At 40.9% G+C, this 19,480-nt stretch overlaps 2 protein-coding genes across 3 annotated transcripts in view; one reads left to right on the top strand and one right to left on the bottom strand.

The window, feature by feature from the left end:
• Window positions 1-6,281, bottom strand: part of LOC139331202 (ecto-NOX disulfide-thiol exchanger 2-like) — a 160,337-nt gene extending 154,056 nt beyond the window's left edge. The window contains exon 1 of one of the 2 annotated variants that reach the window (XM_070962579.1): window positions 6,064-6,281. In XM_070962579.1, coding sequence (XP_070818680.1) covers window positions 6,064-6,085 — 22 coding nt within the window. In that variant the 5' untranslated portion in view covers window positions 6,086-6,281. The remainder of the gene's footprint in view (window positions 1-6,063) is intronic. The other variant, XM_070962578.1, reaches the window with a different exon arrangement.
• Window positions 6,282-18,114: 11,833 nt separating this feature from the next.
• rpl36a (ribosomal protein L36A) overlaps window positions 18,115-19,480 on the top strand; it is a 324,940-nt gene continuing 323,574 nt past the window's right edge. Inside the window, exon 1 of the mRNA XM_070962135.1 lies at window positions 18,115-18,118. Within this exon, the coding sequence (XP_070818236.1) occupies window positions 18,117-18,118 (2 nt within the window). The 5' untranslated portion in view covers window positions 18,115-18,116. The remainder of the gene's footprint in view (window positions 18,119-19,480) is intronic.

The raw sequence follows: 19,480 nt of genomic DNA, 5'->3' as shown, positions 1-19,480 counted from the left end.
AGATATAATGAACCTAGGTTTGGAACAACTGTTGTTATATTGTATAGCCCCTCCAAGCTATTTATCTGAATATTTCACTTTCCATTACTGCTTTCATTATTTACTCTTACTTATTCGCTAGTTTGATTTACAATTTGCCAGCCTACAAACGAGGAATGTGTCAAATTTCTGGGGGGCTGAAAGAATTCCCAGTTTCTCCAAATAAAAACTTTTTTTTTTATTGTTATTATTTTTTGATGTTCTGAAGGTCTGTCAAATCACACAGCACAACAGGAATTGCTGCAGCCTAATGTTACCTCTATTATTTCAGCGCCTCCATATTTGCATCTAATTTCCACTGGGAGAGCGGGACAATTGTTGAAGTACAATGCGTTATTCTTTTTCATCATATTCTTCAAAAAGCTTAAGATGACAAAAAAAAGGCATACACCTGCTCAGCTAGTTTCATACAAAGTAGAAAAGCTCAGTTCGTTCACTGTAATTAGCTGAATATTGAGTCTTTGTAATGGCAGCAGTTACCCTGCCTTCTTATGGCTAGACAGAGCTCAGAAACGTGGCCAAACTCAGCAGGCTGGCCCAGAAATCTTGTCCACAGCTAACCTTTTTGCACTTACAGTATCTGCAATCAGCAGATGTCTACGCTTCCCTGCCTCCCGTCTGTGATGATTTTTTTATGAAGTTGATTACAGCTCTTCAAAGCTGTCTGCTACCCTGTTATTTGTATTTGAAAGACTACAAGAATAAAGGCGTTAAAAACAATGACTAGGGAACAGTTGCCAACTTGCCTCCATCAATAATTGAGCATTTAAGTTAATTTCCAATAAATCCAATCTAATTAGCACCGCTATCTATAGCAATCTACCTTAATGCATATGGGAGGGGGAATCAAAAGCAGGAAAACTACGTGATGTACGGTGCTACAGTCACAATCAGCCAGGAAAGAGCAAGCCATCAACAAAGGTGTCAGCAGTGTGAATGCACAGTGACAGCGCTCAATAGCACAGCTGTCCACTGCAGTGGTAGTAATTGTGGAAAAGCACCATTATGCATCAAATTCTGATGTAAAAGTGTCTCTCTAACGGTAACAGGAACATTTCTGACACCTCCCTGCCAGTTGACAAAAAAGGGAAAAAAATATTTTCAAAATAATTGCTTTTGTGGGTGTAACAAAAGTACATCAGATGCGCCTGAGCTTGAGGTGCTCAAATACAAGAGGTGGCAGAATGACAATTAGAAACTCATTTAGTCCCAAACAAGTCATGAACATGCTTAACTGTCTCAACTGAAATAAACACCTTTCCTTTCACCTGTTTTTGCAGGAAGACACACTTAATGAGTACTCCAATGAGCTCTGGGGGTAAATGTCAGGAATAAGATTTCTATCTTTGCCTTTCTAAAGCTAAGACTTAACAAGATAAGAAGAGCTGTTTAGGGATTCACTTACGCTTGTCAGGTTGCCTGCTCAAAAGAGATGACTGTCATAAATTAGATGCAAAGGAGTTCAAACTGCATTTATCAACGCTGCCTTCACGCATTATAAAAATGTATCCTCAAGAACCAGATTTGATGATGGGTCGCTATCTTCATGTCTTTTTGTTTGAGATATTCCTCAGATTCTGCTTTAAATAATTAACCTCTGCCTTGAGAGGAAACCCCACTAAGAGTTAAGGTGAGACTTACTTTGACACAGGAAAAGAAAGTTGAAGTGAGTCACTTTCTATCACTGTTTGTTTTTTAATGTGTTGAAATGTTATTAAAAATGTGTATTAAAAAAAGAAAAGAACTCTTACACCAGCCTGCCAGCTTTTTGAACCTGTGGAAAAAGGATAATAACTTCCTTTTGCAATGGTCACTGGTCAAGCATTGTGGAGGTCAGCGTATTTGAGATCATAGTCTAAATTAGTTGGGGGGAAGGGGGGCAGAGCGGGCCTCATGGCTAGAGTAACAAACGCACTGTGCAGCAACAACAAACACTGAGGAAGAGGATCAGATGATGAAAGGGGAATGTTTCATTTCCTTTTCTGATTTCTTCCATTGCTGTGGCGGCCCACCACGGCAAAATAAACACAGCATCTGGTGTTTGACGTGGTGTGCAATGATGATTTAAAAAACAAAAAATCAGGGCTCACACTGGCACTTTTCTCTCCAAAAATAATTGCAAAATGCTCGCAGTCTGGAATAATAATAAAAATATTAAGAATAAGGATAGGAAAAAAACATATTCCAGCTATGACATGTTTTGCGGTCAGTTTGTGGTCCACTGCAATCCAACAAGACATCCTCACAGTGACACTCTTCACTCTGTGCATTGTTTTGTTTGTTATTAATACACTTTAGACAATAAATAAATGAATCATAGCGCAAGTTCAGGCAGGCCACAGAGCTCAATCTAAATTCGCATTTTAGCTTCACCAGCTGATCTCAAATCAGCCCGCATCAGCTGACAGCTCAGCTGGTTCTCTGCTTCGTACCGTATTGGCATATCTCAAACAGGGCGCCCTATTTAAGCTGTCACTGCCCGCTTACCGTCGCTGCTTCCTCTGAAAGCCATTTGAAACCCAGCTCCACCTTTTATGCTATGTCTGACTTCATCAATGTCATTTCTGTTGTCACTGATGCCTGCTCTGCTCTGTTTCCTATGGGCTCTGTGCTGCTGCTCTCCCTGCTCTAGCCATTCCACGTAAGAGCAGAAAGGTGCTCTCCCCGCTTCAGGCTTTTCACGTCAGGATGCAAAAGGTCCCAGAACATCCATAGAGCCAAATATAATTTGTGCCGTATTAATAAATACACTTTGACTAAAGTGGTCCTGACTGAAATAAACATCCTGGGCTTTAAGCAGCACTATTAGGCATTTAAAAAGTAACTGGTTTTCTCTTGGAACACATCTTGATAGCAGCTTCACTGGGCTGAAGCTATGCTAGAAAAATGGCTCCAAGCACAGTTTCGTTGCAGCAGTCATACACAGACAGTGACAAGGCCATACCACCGTAACTTAATGTTGACAGGTCGCCATCAGGCATTAATTCAACAGTGCTCATAAACACAGATGCATTGATGGAATGGTCCATAGGCAACTCATAAACATCTTGATCAAAGTCATTCCTTACTCGAGGCAACGTCTACTAATGCATGATAGGCATAATTCTTAATAAACACTTGTCTGTGTCTTACAGAAACTCAGTGGAGACAATAAGAAAAAGGCAGTTTAAAACACGCAACATGTCAACATTTATTTAGCTTCACCCTCTGGCTCTTGATAACAGCACTGGCAACACTCCTCAAAGACTGGACCACAGTAAGACATGAGGAGCGACTCAGAGATACAGAACCCCAGCTCAGGAGTTAAACCGCCAGGAGACTCCATGTCTTCTTCTGCCTTCAAGGTGCTACTGAATGATCCAAAACCAGGTTACTAGAGCTGAGCATCACAGCCTTTCTGCAGCATACCCTCCTGAATCCTCCATTCCCAAACAGTGATATTGCCAGCAGTGCTCACAGAACGGGAGCTTCCCTTATCTCTGACTCATATTTTCACATTTCATTATGCTGCCTCTTTTCCCCATAGCCATTGTTACAAGACACACACTTACTGCTGAATTGTTAGCAAAACTGAGCTTACGTTTTGCTCATTTAAAAGGGAGATTTTGCCAAAGCTGACAAATCTCTTCACACTCTACGATATCTCTCTCTTCATTCAGCTGTGCTTTAATTTAGCTATACTAGCACCATTATCCTGGGGCCACTGTGAACCCAAAACAAAGCAGATATCCAATAGTTTCTCTCTGAGTCTTTCAATCTCTTTCTCTCAGTATTTCTGTCAGCCCTCTCTGACAGGCCTCCCTCCTGAAGGCAATCCAACAATGTCCTGCTCATTGATCAGAGAGAGGATCGGTGCAGTGTGGAGGTAAATGGTTGTCACAGGGAATGATAGACTTTAACTCAACCATGGTTGCTCCTGAGGCCACTCAGCCTCCACTTATAGTGATGGATGCAAGGATGTCGCCCATCACATTTTCGAGAGTGGGGAAGACTGTTCCATCACTAAAGAAGTCAGAAAACATTAACATAAGACATCAGTTTTAGAAATCAATTCATCTGCTTTTTCCTGCTGCCAAATGATGGGTTGGAGTTAAATACATCACGCTAATGTGCTAAACATTCACTTTAAATTCTGCATGGAGCTGAAATGATTAGTCAATTACTACCAAAAATCAATAGCCGATTAATCATTTGTTTAAGTACTTAATAATTCAAACACTTTTTCCCATAAAACCTGATGATACTGGATAATATGTTTCCTTTAATGGAACCAGTCGCGTATTTTCATTAGAGACTCTCTGCCAGGTAAAACGCTGTATCTCTCAAACTCCACACCCCCTGCTGTCTGATAAAAACTTGTCATCTCCCAGGCCAAGGTGAGATGTCCCTGATGACCATCTGGGTTATTTTCTCAGATCTGACAAAGCTCTCCCTGAGCCACAGACGACACTATAAAACTGTCTTAACAGGTTGAGTGATACTTGCTGTGAGCAAACAGCTGTGTGCACCTTTAAGTGCAATATCTAACAGAATAATTGATGATGAAAATACTCGATAGGTGCAGCTGTTGTTTATTTTGACACAGTCAATGTTACTCACTGGTTTCTTGAGTATTTTCTTGTCATAATGCAACATTTGTCCACTAAAAAGATTATCAAGTCCACAAAAGATCAGCAGCACCACTGACTTAAGTGGACAGCTGTGTGTACAGGGTTTGTCCTTCACAAGAGGTTTGCTTGCATTTTCTCAGCACTTGGCTGGCTAGTTACTGAGGGAACTAATCATTTGATCATGAGCACTTATCCATCATAAGGCTGGCTGTGAGAAACCTGGAGTCAGTTCTAAATAAATCACAGCACTACAAACTCAAAGCAGTTCAAATGGTGAACAAAGTGAATAAAACTGAAAGCATGCTGGGGTGAGGTTATCGGTGCTCAGTGATTGCAGTTAATACTTTTACTTTACTAAAGTTAAAGGATCACAGGCAAATTAGGAAATAAATGCACAGAAAATACAAAATCAGCAGCACTCCACTTCAAACACTGGATGACTTTAATCAAACAGGCATTTAAAGGCTAAGCTCAGTAGTTTCCAAAGTGAGGTCTGGGGACCAACAGAAATAGTTTGATTTTATCAGTAACTCCTAGAGGTTGATGGGTTAAAGTATATAGATGTCTGTTTTAATCATGCTTTCTCCAAACTACTTACATATAATCATTTTGGTACTGTCTGAGAATATACAGGACTTTCTCTAATGAGGCTTGTTATGATTTTGGAGTGAGTGACCCACAAAAAAGGGGAGGTTTGAGATCCCCCAGAAATGCACACCTATCAGAAATGTGGGTGGAGAGTCTGAAAGTTAGACTTTGTTGATGCCTAAAAAAACCAAATCAAATGATTTCTCAACACTTAGTCCACACTTTCCCCAAGTTCACCATCGCCCACAGGATGAGAAACGGGATAAACCACATTATAAAGTCAAATGAGGCAGATGAATTTCGATACAAACTGAAGTAATCCTGTAATGAAGTTTAACAGGGAAACTTTTACACAACAGAGAACAAGTTTAAACATGGAAAAATTGAAGGATATGATGAATTAGCCCCAGCTAAGATCACTGTTAACTAATAATTTGTTAAAACAAACACAAAATAAATTAATAATTTTAGTCAATAGGATTGATTCAAACTTATATATAAGAGAATAGTCCAGCAACTCGTATTGGCCATCCTCACAACAATGAATGTGACATGAAGCAGAAACGTTATGTTAGCTAGCTTAACATCCATATAACGTTATATGGAAGTTAGCTAAAACACTTGTTTACCAAAATAAACTGTTGGGGTCCCTGGGAACACAATCGCATCATGAGGAGGAAAAACACAACAAAATGTGATGAAGTATCTATAAATGTCAAAATTTAGTCGATACTAACAAACTTTAAAAACATTTTCCATGAATACTATTTATGTTTTAGCTATGTGTGTAACATGTGATGCTGAGAGGTTAGTCGGACCAGCCTACCGGCGTACTGCAGGAGAAACATTGTCCTCTGTCGCAGATTCTGTGACGAAACAGTCCCACAGGAGAGAAAGTCTGTCAGTCTGACATAAATCCTTCAGGTCGGAGACTTTCTTGGCTGTTACACCGCGGCTGAAGAGGAAGAGCTCCGGTATAGACCTGACGCCTGACCGTCAACGGTAAGCGGCTGTCACCTGCCTCACGGCACGCGCTATGCTACTGTCAAGACAGCGACGCGATTAAAGAAAACTTCCGGTTCTGACTTTCAAAGTAAAATCTATGTTGACAGGAATTGCGTTTTGCCAGCTTGCAATATATTTAGTTCGATTTTTAAGAGGCTAATATTTCTCCAGAGAGTGCCTCTATGTACATCTGACCTAAATACCTTTCTTACTTTGTTTTATTCATCTTTAAATATACTTTATGCTTTTAATTTGGTGACAGATACACGTTGCATCCCCGTGTTAAAAATTGTAGCAGGTGTCAATTTTACATGGATGTAATGTACCATGTGGTGAAGGCTGAAGTAGAATGCAGTTCTTCTCAGCAGATACTGTAGGTTGTTTTTAAATACAATAACGAAAATGAAGAGAAAGACTGAATGCAGCCTACTTTGGACAACTGATCACCTGTTACAATAAAATTAAATATATTATATTATAATATTATATTTTATCTTATATGAAATATGGTGGAAATTATCTTATTTCCCGTGAAAAAACTTTCTATAAAAGATGACGGCACAAACCTGTTCTTGTAACATTTTATAATGAATGAGAAGAGGTTTACAGAACAATCAGGTTTCCAGCAGTAATCAAGTTTCAGTTGCAAGGACAGCGCTCATTCGCCAGAGCTTGATATTAGAGGTCTGACCCTGAACAGGGTTCAGGACTGTTATGTTATGCTATCTTGTATGAATGCTGCTTTCAGTTTGTTGCAACACCAAGCGGTTACAGAAATATGTATTGTCACTTAAAGGTGTGACAATGTCCATGTTTCTGAACATAGAACTTCAGAAGCACTTGGTTTGTATATAGACACTGTATGTTGTTGGTCATTGTTGCTACCTGTAAACTGTTCTCAGAACTGTGTGCAAGTACACTGAGAGCAACTTCAAACTGGAGTCATATTCCCTGTATGTGTACACATACTTTGACAATCAAGCTGATGTTGAGGACTCTATGGAAGATGCCACAGCACTGGATAACTGGGTTGTTTGTTCCTGTCCTCATTAGCACTCATTAGCCTAGTTCACAACAAGATTGGAGAAAGATGCAGGGATCTATTTTTGGGACTATCGTATTGGGGCCATAAAAATTGTATTTTCATTGGATTAATACGTGTTCATTCATATTTGTTTGATACTTGTGGCCACTTAGTATTTTGCCATCTCATCTTCAAGTCCTAAGCTGGGAACAGTGAGGAGCGGAGTCACAAATACAACATTTTTACTTTACATCATTAACATGTGTGCTGTGAAGTTGGTCTCATCCTCCACAGAAGTCAGGTGCTGGCCTAAGAAATGCTCCTCCCGCACCTGAACTGTCCCTGTGCTTCACCACTAATGTCTTGTTGGCTCTTTGCCTAATATCACTGAGCCGTTGTCTACACCTGGAAACAGTTCTCCAAGCAATTGGGAACACGTTAACTTAATGCATTATCTCCTCCCAAGTTAGTAGAACATCATCTTCCCTCAGTGGATTATTTTATGTACGGCATATTTGTTTGCAGCCATTCTCCACCATCAGTTTTGTCATGGGAGAAGCTTTTGTGGATTCTTCTATCACCAAATCTTCACAACTGTGTGCTTAGGCGGGTGGTATTAATTCCCATATTCTTCACATTTACCATAAAGGCCCACCCCAGAGAGACAGCAGCAAGAAAGGAACAGCAATTTTATTTGACAAGTACAAATATTCTGCTATCAAAAATGTTTTGGCAGGGGTGATTGTTATATTTTTGAGGGGAGTGAAGTGGTTGCATTGGCTGATATTGTGTCCTGCCAAATTACACACCATTACAAACACTGCAGGACAGCTGAAATAATTTGAAAGCCTTTCAAAGTGAAAAGTTAGATAAATGCTTGGAGAACAGATGACCCATAGTTTTCTCTATGCCCTGTCTGAAATGGTTCTTTGTTCCAAGGTGATATTCTATATTTACCAGTTGACACCAACATCTCCTTGAAAAATGATTTTGAATTACTGTCCCTTCACCCTGGAACTAGAAAAAGGTCAGAGATAAACTGAAAGTCAGACCTATCCTAAAGTGGAGAGGAATTAGGCACACAGTGCATCCATCACGCCCAGCAACGTGTTCTCAGCATTGATTCTTAAGCAACTTTGATGTAATTGCAGAAATAAATGAGGCGTGGTGCAACTAATGTTGATTTCTCAATCTGCACATCCATTTTCTGGATATGGAAATTGCATGTTTACAGTCAGTTTCTGCAGCAGTGATTTTATGTCAAAGCAACACTACACATGAAATGCATTAAAGTAAATAATCTGACGCATGAATACATTAAAAGTCAAAGCGTGCTCTAACTTAGTTTATTATGGAAACAGCAAGTGATTTATCATCTGCCTTGGGACAATGTAGCTTGAAATAGGGTTTGCCTTTTAGTGTGCTATACACAGTGCATAAAGGGCAAAATAAAAGAAGAATAGGGCATTTGAGTTTAATGCTTATTTTTCTAACCACTATCATAACTTGTCTGACCTTTCACATTTGTAAATATTGTTAACTCAGGGTCTCTTGGGGCTTGAATAGCTAACCAAGAGTGCTTTAAATCTGAAGGAGATCACAGTTCAAATATAAGAGGTAACAGGCTTTACTAAGGAATCTATATATGTTTACTTATTTCTTCAATCAGCTTCCTAGAATGAGCAATGGAGTCTTCAAAGAAAACATTACTTTTTCTAAAAGATCTTGGTGGATGGTGAAAAAACTATTATACTTTCTTCTGACTCATAGCTGAGTAGTGCAGTACAAGTATAGTACATGAAATGGAAAAGCTCAATTTAAGTACCTCAAATTTGTCCTTAAGTGTTTGAGAAAAATACGCACTACATTTTACCACCGCCGGTGTCATTGTTTGCAAAAGTCTCATTCAAATGAAGTCATATGTGCTCTGTGATGTAAGTGAGAGCTCCATTAAGTCACTGCGAGCTGAAAAAATGTGTTGCACAAGCCAAATTTAAACACTGTTATTGATCAATAGATGCTGATGTCACCGAGCAAGGCCAGGTGGGATTTGGGTGGCTTGACAGGAACACGTGGTTGAATGGGAGTGCTAAGCAGATCAGAGTGTTGTTTCTTCTTTATGACACCTTGAAGCCCAAGACAGTCTATTTTTACCCAAAATAAGAAGGAAAAGAGATTTAAAATCCCCAACTGGGGGAGCAAGATGTGCTTCATGCCTTGGCTGCATTGGCCTTTATTGGTCGTGCTGAAATGTACAGCCAAACAGGACTCTCTGTCACAGTTCATGTTTCCTCTGAAGAAAGGCAGTCATAAATAATCTTAATGGTTTCCAGACTGAATTCAATTACCTCTGTCACCAATAGAAATGAATAAAAGCCAGTATGTGCTTTCTTATTCTATTTGCATGTCCCTGGGGGATGATGTTTGCATTTCGTCAATTTTCAGACAATGGTGTGCTCTCCATGGCTTGCTTAGTCAGAATATTCATTTAATCAAATGCTAATTTGACAGAATACCTAACAGATGCAGGAGACCTTCTGTGGCTTTTATAGATAGCACTGTGCATTAACGACACAACAGTCCTCTGTGGCAAAGTGAACTGGGTGGCTTGAAAGTGGGGGTGTAATAAATCAAAGTAATTCCTGCCAGAACATTTCCACTTCCTTCAGAAATGAGGAAAAATCTTTACCATCACAGAAAACGTCACAGCAGCCATTTCCTCAGTCAAAGAGGCATGCTCCTTGCAACCTGAGGCTAAATTTACAGATTAGCTGATAACTCTAGAGAGACCCATCTAAATTTTCAATTAAGTTCAGGAACATTGATTATTAAAGGTAACTTACTGTGGTATGTAGAAGCATTGATAACTAACCTATATCAAAAGTGATAAATTACTCTCTTTATCAAACCCCCCTGGTGTGTTCTCACCATTGGTACAACCATTTAATCATGAAAGCTAACCTGATTTTGGAATATATAATAAAATAGTTGAAGATCTCGGATTCTGAGAGTTGTGTAGATCAAATAAAGCCACTTATTGTATTTCCACACATAGCATGAGCTTTACATCACAGTTGGGTTCCACTGTCTCCACAAAATCTTCACAACTCCTTCACATCTTCTTCTGAGCAGAGAACACACTCAGGGATTTAGCTTCTGTTCTACGTTCTGCATCTCTGCATTTTGCAGAAAATGTGCGATGTCCCACATGTAACAGCACAAAGTAAATAGTGTTAGCATGATGTATTGTTATGTTCTTTCCAATCAGTGAGAGGTTTCAGTTGCTGAAGTTGCCACCTTCAAAGAAGAGTCTTGCCCCTCCTGCATCAGTTAAATGAGAAGCTACAGACAGGAAATGGTTAGCTTAGCTAAGAATGAAGACAGGAAGCTGGGGGAAAAGGCTAGCCAGGTAATACTCGTCTCCAAAACTCACAAATGAACATGAAATATCTTGATTGGTCATTCCATACAAAAATCAAAGTGTAAGGTGGTTTTATTGTGGGTTGTCTTTGAACAGAGCCTGGCTAGCTTTTTCAATATTCATGCTAAGCTAAGATAACCATCTTCTGACTGTCGCTTCATATTTACTGTCCAGACTTCAGAGTGTCATCAATCTTCTTATCTAACTCTGGGCAAGACAGTGAATATGAAACTGTTCCTTTACAAACAGCAGTGGTGTTTGTCTCCTCCATTTTGAAATCAATGAATCGTGGTTTTGTAGCTCTGCCAGGAAATGTCACATCTGTGGGTTTCATTAACTCCACTGGCCTCTGCTGACTAACGACAGCGAGCAGATTGTTGTGAGAGACACATGCTTGTCTTTTTGGCTTGCTTCTCCTGATATTTCTATGTGGTCATCTGGTTCACCGTCTCTGTCTATTCTATCTCTCTCTGTCCTTTGTGCCATATCATCATTAATTCTCATTATTTCCCATCATCTGTTCTATGACTCCTCTCCGTACCTTCTCATTCATTGGTGATTAGCGAGTGATCATTTGGACCAGGAAGGTTGAGGCAATTCTCCAGGCCGTCAGTGCCACACCTCATTAGCCGAGCACCACATTGTCCCAGTGAACGGGCTGGCATTCACCAGTTTGAGTGATGCAATGTACTGGGGGGAAAGAGAGAGAAGTGGTAACAAGAAAGATAAAGTGTTACTGAGGTGTTTTATGTTCCAGGAACCTTGTGTTTAAGTTACTTATTTTCTTAGACGGGGAGGAAAGAGATTGGCGTTTTGTCAGCAGCATTCAGTAAATTGGATTAAGTCCACATAGAGGCCAGTTGGTCTCAAGAGGGTCTCCCCCCGGCATGAATACTGATGCAAGGGTTTCATGCTGGGCACGTAATAACAGCTCTTAACCTCTCTGTGTTGCCGAATCCCTGTCAATGGCAAGGGCCTCAAACCATCACTCAGTGTCTGGAGGTCACCCGAACATAAAACATCATCAATATAGCAACGAGGGCAGGCTAAATTATTTCTTTTCATCACACGGGGGTCCAAATTCACATTAAAATGCCACAAGGATCAAGTTCCACAACGCAACAGGTCCGTGACAGTGAGTGGGCTCTCTAATGCACTTTGGCAGCTTTGTTGTGCAGCTAGCTGGTCGTGGTATCTGGCACCAAATGTGCCATCTGTGCACATAAGCATCACATACATTGGCTGTTAGACAACATTAACACAAGGCTGACGGATACATACGGCATTTATCATCCAATGGGTAAGTATGGGAAAATAGACATATTAGTAAAGCATATCCGGTGAGGATACTTGTGTTTAAAGGGTAATTCTCTATTATTATAATATTATCATTGCATCATAGATCAGAGGTTAGATTGACTGCCTGGTGCTGCTTTGAACTTTACATGTACTGGTATGTGGAATGAGTTCAGCATTCATATTTTGCATCAAGACTCTGACCTTGTCAACCCCCAACGATGAAAACCAAGCTCACAGGAGGGAGTGACAATAATCAGGTTTCCTCCAGGAGAATGTAGAACAGAGGCTACAGGTGGATGCTGGGATGGAGATGAGGTTTTTGAAATGCTTTATATGAGCCGCAGCAGCAGCTGTGGCGCTGCGAGTGGAGCGGCAGCAGGTATGCAGCAAGAGAGTGAGCAGGGCACTGATGACTGCTGTACCGCCATAATGAAAAGGCATCACTGTGGGTTGTTCTGGTTTTGAGGGCCTGAGGTGCTGACCGGTAGTGTTCCCAGGTCTTGTTTGGCTGGAAATATTACATGCCATCCCCCTTCTCTTTCCCTCTCTCTCTCTCTCTCTCTCCCCTTGTTTCCTGTCATCTCTACACTACACGAGTAATAAAAGCATCACTCCCCACAAAGAGGAAGAAAGGCGGAGGTGGATATATGTTGCAATGACATGAGTATCGCATGTGGGTGTTTGGAGGGACTCAAGTTGACTGACGTTCCCTCTTGTTAAAGGGTTTTTGGGGGGAGTTTTTTCTTGTCCAAATTAAGGGTCTAAGGATAGAGGGTGTCATACGTTGTAAAGCCTGTCAAGGCAACTTTGAATCTGAAATATTTTAGGCTAAAGAAATAAAATTAATTTGACTAGCTGAACTGCTTGTGGCTTCTTTTGTGCACATAGTTTTTTGTGCCGAATGAGAGATTATTAGAGTTATTTTCAGCAATATTAAATATCAAAAAATGCCTCGTCATTCAGTAACAAACATCAGCAACTAAGTAGATGCATCAGCATTAGCGAGCCAGTCAGCATGCAGCATACTTGCATAATTACAAACCCCACATTATGCCCAGAGATGGGACTCACCGTTATTTTTCTTTTTTACTGCCAGGTGCTTATCTGCACTGATATATTTTTGAACTTTGTGCTGCTTCTTAGCTGCTAACCTGCATCTGCTCAGTGGTGAGTCCATTCACCACATCGTCCCCTGGTGCATCCTCTCCTCGACACTGCGAGGATGGATAAAACCCGGAGTCCAGGCAGAGAGCGTTTCTGATGGAAAACATGCTGCTGTTCACAGACCGAGGTCCTGAAGCTGACAGCGTGGATGATTCTCAGACTAACTGCTGTTTAGCAAAGAGAAAATAAGATGTCTCACTCTACCACTACTTCCTAATACCACAAACATCATGTTGGCTTGGGCAAACTAGATGCTTCAATGGCGTATGGCTGCCATGTATGGTTGGTTATTGATACTGACAGTTATTCATATGCTCATATAGTCCAATACTGTACAGACAGTCCAGTTTCTTCATTTTAATCCAGTTATCCTGCTTGATTAAAGTGTGCAGAGAAAAAAAAAAAATTCCAGCTGATTTCAGGTCTTTCAACAGCTTCCTGCTTCAAAGTGAGTAATCATTCTGTAAAATCTAATGTTGTTCTTTTGTCATTGAAATGAATCTCATGAAATTGGTATCAACAACAACATTCAGGAATGAGCGTCAGAGGCAAGTTATCGGCATCTGTATAGCTGACAGTGGTCTGGCAATGTAAGCTAACAGCTGTCATCAGATTCTGATAGAAATGTCGCTTCATCCTGATTGGTGCATGGAAGTATGTGACATCACCTTACAGACAAAATAGCACAGACAGACAGCGGCTGTGAAATAACACAAACTGTCTTAACTTTGCCAGCAAAATGTTTGTTCTTGTGCTCATAATGAAAAGCTGACTCAGGGCCTTTAATTAAGTTTAATGTGCCCTCAGAACTCATAGAAATCATGGCTGAAACTGAAAACAAGAACCAAGTTTTAATAAACAGGAATTATCCTTAAAATGTGCTCAAATTTAACCATCCTGAACATGGTCTTAGTTTAGCCCACGTCATTTCTTTGCTTATGGCTCAGAATGCACATTCTCTGGTAATTATGCATCAGACACGCTCCGGGTTCATTACCGTCACTTTCCTCCTCATGCAACATTCAAGTGCCCGTCACAGCTGATAGAGGAAAGCACAGACACATCCAAATCCGACCAATCCGGCACCCTCTGCCCTGCCCTCCACCTTTCACTCTCACCAATTAAGAGGGTGTGGTTAGCAGCCCTGAACTCAACACTTCCCATCTCTCTGCTTTAATTATGTCTGAGTCCCTAAAGGCCACAGAGAGGTCCAATTAGTTGACAGAGACACAGGAGGGTGGATGATGTCATACATACACATGCCAGAGTCCATCAGAATAAGCCACAGGGACAGTTCAGCTGTTTGTGGTGAATGAAAAAAGATGCTCTAAACAAGGGTGAGGATAAGAAAGAGAAGGGTGAACTGACGGAGGGATCAGAGATGATGAAAAGGAGATGACGGATATCAGGCTAAATGTAGCTAAAATAAACAAAGATACCCATCATCAGTTAGTATGTGCTCTAATCACGCTCATGGAAGCTCACATTTGATTCTCTCTAAATCTACCCCAGTTTTAATCACCACTCCACGTTTGATCTTTATTGCAACCCCCTCTTTCGCTCATCCCCTCTATCCCTCTCTGCCTTTTTTGTCTCTCACCATCTTCCCCTCTCTTACAATCTCCGTTAATCTCTGCTGTGCCCACGCGTGTGAGTCTGTATTGTTCTGGGACATGTCATATGTGTTTCAGCCTAAGTGAAATGTTAACGCTCTAAACACCCTGTAATTTTCCACTCACGTCTGCACGCCTGTAGTTGTGAGGCGTTAAAATAAAGACATCCCCAGCTTGTGCTCTCTGTTTTTGATCTCTGGACTGCTGGCCATCAAACAAAAGAGCAGATTTCATGTATTTGCATACTAGCTGTCTTTACCTAAATTAAAAAGGGCTCTCAATTTTGTGTGATTTGAGACACAGAGAGATGTGTCTGTGTGCTTTTTGTGTTTATTTATCTGATGCTACATGCTGGTACATTTTGATGAACCCACATCAGCAGCTTGCTTTAGACGGACAGACAGCCAAGAACAAAAAAACGCAGGAACAGCAGGTCCTGATATCTACATAGAAAAACTGATTGAAGCCTTCAAAGATATTGTCGAAACAGCACAAAGGAATAGGTGAGAGATGGAGCTTGTGGGGGTTAACACAGATTAGAGGGAGCTCTTCTCAGATCTAAGGAAAGACCTCCTCATGGGGGACAATGACACCGTTATCTGCTGCGAAGCAGAAATGTTGCCAGCAAAACCTTCTTTGTGCTGTAAAATCTGGACAATCCACCTGTCGTTGTAGACCCACCTCTAGTGAGGTGGAACCTAACCTCCTAAGCAGTGAACACAAACACAGACACACACGTATATAATCCAAACACACACACTCTGCTTGCATCTCTCAAGCTTTCCCTTGAACCCATCTTCACAATATATGAACCCTGGAACTCCAATTTATCCACACTGCCACCAGTTCAAGGACACAGGGACAAGTGGTTAATAAGGGTCACTGTTTGGTTTTAACCACAGATAAAAGAAAAATATAAGATGTTTTTTTTTTTTTTTTGCTTTACATCTGCTTCACCACCAAGTGCAACCTTCTTGCTGCAGAAGCTGGTGCGAGCCAGAGACAGCCTCCAACGCTTGGGGAAGACACTGTGACTTTATAATTAGCACTCAAATTGGAAAAAATGACCTGGAAGAAATGCAAAAGCTATCAGAGGCCAATTGAGAAGGTCTCATGATGACCAGAATTATTGGATTTATCAGTGATTATAATCTGAATCATTAATTCACTGCTAACATATTCCACACAGGACGGAAAGGTCACATGTTCCACAAAGCTCCCTTCACTATTCTCACAACATAAATCATTTTCCACAGCTGTCTCTTTAGGTTAAACAGCCCAAGAAGATTGACGTCTCATCAGAAGTGCGTTTTTGGTTTTCAGTAAAACTATTGAGTTTAGTGCGTAGAGACTTGTTGCCCATCAATCATGTGGACTCTGTAAGAAAACAATGCGATCTGATTGACAAATGACATTTTATCTATCAGACACAAAACAAGCCACGATAGCAGCATGGCTGTAGGGATGGCAGCGGGGGTCAAACGGTCGTCCACCATTTTGGTCCTGACTGACATGTCGGACGAGGATTGGACAGAATGTGACAACATTCATGGTTCCATGATTTACAGTGACAGCAGTGATCCCTTGACTTTCCTTAAAGCACCAGTGATAAGGTCAAGCTTATAATTGGTTCAATACTTGCTAATGTGTGGAACATCGTAAATGCTAATCCCCATCATGTTAGCACTGTCATTTTGAGCATAATAGCTTTCTGACATTAGAATTTAACTCAAAGCAACACTGTACCTTAGTACAGCCCCACAGAGCCGCTGTGGCTGAAGCCCTAATTTCTGCCTTTAATGTATGGGCATTACATTTGAGTCATAGAGATAAATCCTTTTCTTTGGACGATAATTTCCTGGTGATGTTTAAAAAACCCTAGAAAGTATGATAGCACAGACTTTTAACCCGTTTCTTACTCTGCTTGTTATCCATTTATCATCACCACCACCACCACCACCACAACCATCCATCTTTGTTTGGATAAGGAAACTGAGTCAGAACTCGGAAAACTGGTTGAAAGCATTTTATCAGATGGTCAGAAGAGTCTTTGAAGACTCAGGAAATACCTTCAGAACAGCAGGTAATTGAAGGGCTTCCCCCTGAGCCACTAACTGGGCCAACCATGGCTGAAGACTCTTAATCTTGTTTCTATTAACCCTCCTTGATCCCATTGGTTTGTAAAGCACCACAATAGTAAATGTGTGGAATTAATTAATTTTTAGCTTCTGCTGACCAGCACACCTGTCCCATTTATCCACATCGTCCTTGTTCCCTCTGCCTGCCCTCTCGCAGCCTCAGCATCCTGTCCATCGTATTTGTTGCATACCAGAAATCCAGGCAGAGGGCTAATGGTTCAGGACCACTGATCAATAACCTATCTCAAATTAGGATAGGCCTAGCTTCAGCTCCAGCACAGGGCCCAAGTTGTTCATTACATGTAGCTTAGTTGTCACAGTGAATAATGGCCAACAGGACAGGAACACAAGCAGTGTTGTCAAGGTCCTGACTCCAAACAGGTTTCCTTTGTGTGGGAACCTGGTCAGAAGTAGTGAGATTGACAGAGCCTTCCCAGACATGTTTTATGGCTTGACATCTCATGAGGAAAACGTCAAAGCATTTCATTGTTGTTGCCATTAATGTTGATGGCGGTTCTGAGAAACGTACTGTGCCAGAGCCCATTTAATTTAATGAGAGGAAATTACAAAAACAAGATCATCATGGGAGAAAAGAGGACTTTAAAGCTTTTGTCTCAGTTAAGAGGAGGACCCAGGAGCTTTTAATTTTAATAGAAAAAAATGTACACCACTTCTCTTAATAGCAGGAATCATTTGTAGTGGAATAAGGGTTTTTATTTTGAAGTGTGAATTTTCAGGCAACTGCACAATTGCTTTGTGTATCACAAACATGAACGTATGACTTCCTGTATGATGCTTGGTGTTCAGAATCCTTATTGGTTCTGGTCCTTGCACTTCCTTTAGTACAGCCTATTATCGTTTTCAGTGAGTGTTTAGTAGTTCATGTTTGCCAAAGAAACTGGGCAGCAAGTAGAGATGCTAACTAGGCTCATAGATGTTGATAAAGGCTTATACCAACATCAGACTACAATGCATGATATCAGCCGGATAATGGTCCATGATATCCCCTGATGTGCATCATGGTGGAAGATGTTAGCCCAGAGGTGCACATATGCTCTTCTTTGCACAACTGTAAACAACAAGCAAAAGAGCAATGTTTATTTTCATTTTAACAAACATGTAACCATTAGACTCATCCTCTGGCTAGAAGCATTACGCCAAATTAATCACATCTGTGATTACACACCTGTGTTTCATTTGCACATAAACGCAACCATACGTCTCATTTCTACAAACTGGAAAGGAACAAGACAGATCCCACTTTGATTGTTCAGTAACAATAAATGGTTCCTGGTTCACTTCCCTGCATAAAATCACCATTGAAAAGAACTTACACACTTGTTGTTGGCAGGTAGAACAGTGAAGTCGGTCACTGGCACCTTACTGATCACCCTGGTACAACAGCAAGTTGTGAGTAGCAGGAAGCTATGATTGGTCCGTGTCTCAGAGGTGGTCTGCCATATCAAGTTACATCAAGAGTTTCTGACTCTAAGGCTTTGTTCAGGCTGCCAGTCCAAATCCATTTTTGGGGGAATCCAGATTGATCAGATCAGGGTTAGGGTTAGATAAGGGCAAACGGTTAGGTTAGGGTTTGGGTTTGGGTTTGGAGGTGGTTTGAATTGTGTTTACAATCAGATTTCTGCAGATGTGTCTCACCACTGCTTTGGCTGCTCAAATTGGACTTCAAACTGCCTTTTGCATCATGCAACCACAAAGTTAAACTCAGAGTGATGAATCAACGTTCTTCTGCAATGTGACTTGACTGTACAATTGTTTGGAGAGTGAGATGCCAAATCTCCGTTTCCAGTGTCCCACATTAAAAAATTTGTGTTGTCAGCGTCTGTAGTTACTGACTCCAGCATTGTTAACACAGTAATCCATGCAGATAGGTGGGTGATGTCTGGACACAAATATTAGATATGATCATTTGCAAAAAAAAAAAAAATGCATCTGGTTTGCAGTCTGAATGTATCCTGAGTAAGATTGCCTAATCTCATCCAGTGACCATTTTAAAAGACAAATATGTGAGCAGGGTAGGAGATGGACCCAAATGCAGGAGACGGCAGACAGAGAGGATCAAAAACAGACAATTTATTGAACATGAACAGAAACTGAGACGCAGGAACAGATAAGCCAAGCAGATAACTCGACAAAGACTGAACTGAAAACTGATCTTTAATACAAACTAAACTGACAAGGAGATGAGGTGCAAGTGGAGAGATGGATGGAGAAGCTCAGGTGAAGGGAATGATGTAATGAACCAGGAGAACAGGAGGGGAGATGATTGGTTGAAGAAAGCATTGGGAATAAAGCAGAGCTAACAAGGTTGATGCTGGGCAAGTGTGGAGTGACGCAAGCTAGGGAGGAGCACCGATGTTGCAGTGCTGTATGAATTATTTGAATGCATTTCCTTCCATGTCACCAGGGTGCATTCACAAAACAGAGATCCCTCTCATAGAAGCAGTGCATCAACAGTAGTGAAGAAACCTTGTAATCGAGCATCTGTCTACCTAAAAGACAAGTACATGTTTAAAACCACCCGGGATATTACGAGGAGGTCTTCAAGTGATGTGATGCTG

The sequence above is a fragment of the Chaetodon trifascialis genome, chromosome 5 (assembly GCF_039877785.1).
Source record: "Chaetodon trifascialis isolate fChaTrf1 chromosome 5, fChaTrf1.hap1, whole genome shotgun sequence".
Classification (NCBI taxonomy): Eukaryota; Metazoa; Chordata; class Actinopteri; order Chaetodontiformes; family Chaetodontidae; genus Chaetodon; species Chaetodon trifascialis.
The sequence above is the reverse complement of the archived record's forward strand: the minus strand, read 5'-3'. Positions and strand labels throughout refer to the sequence as shown.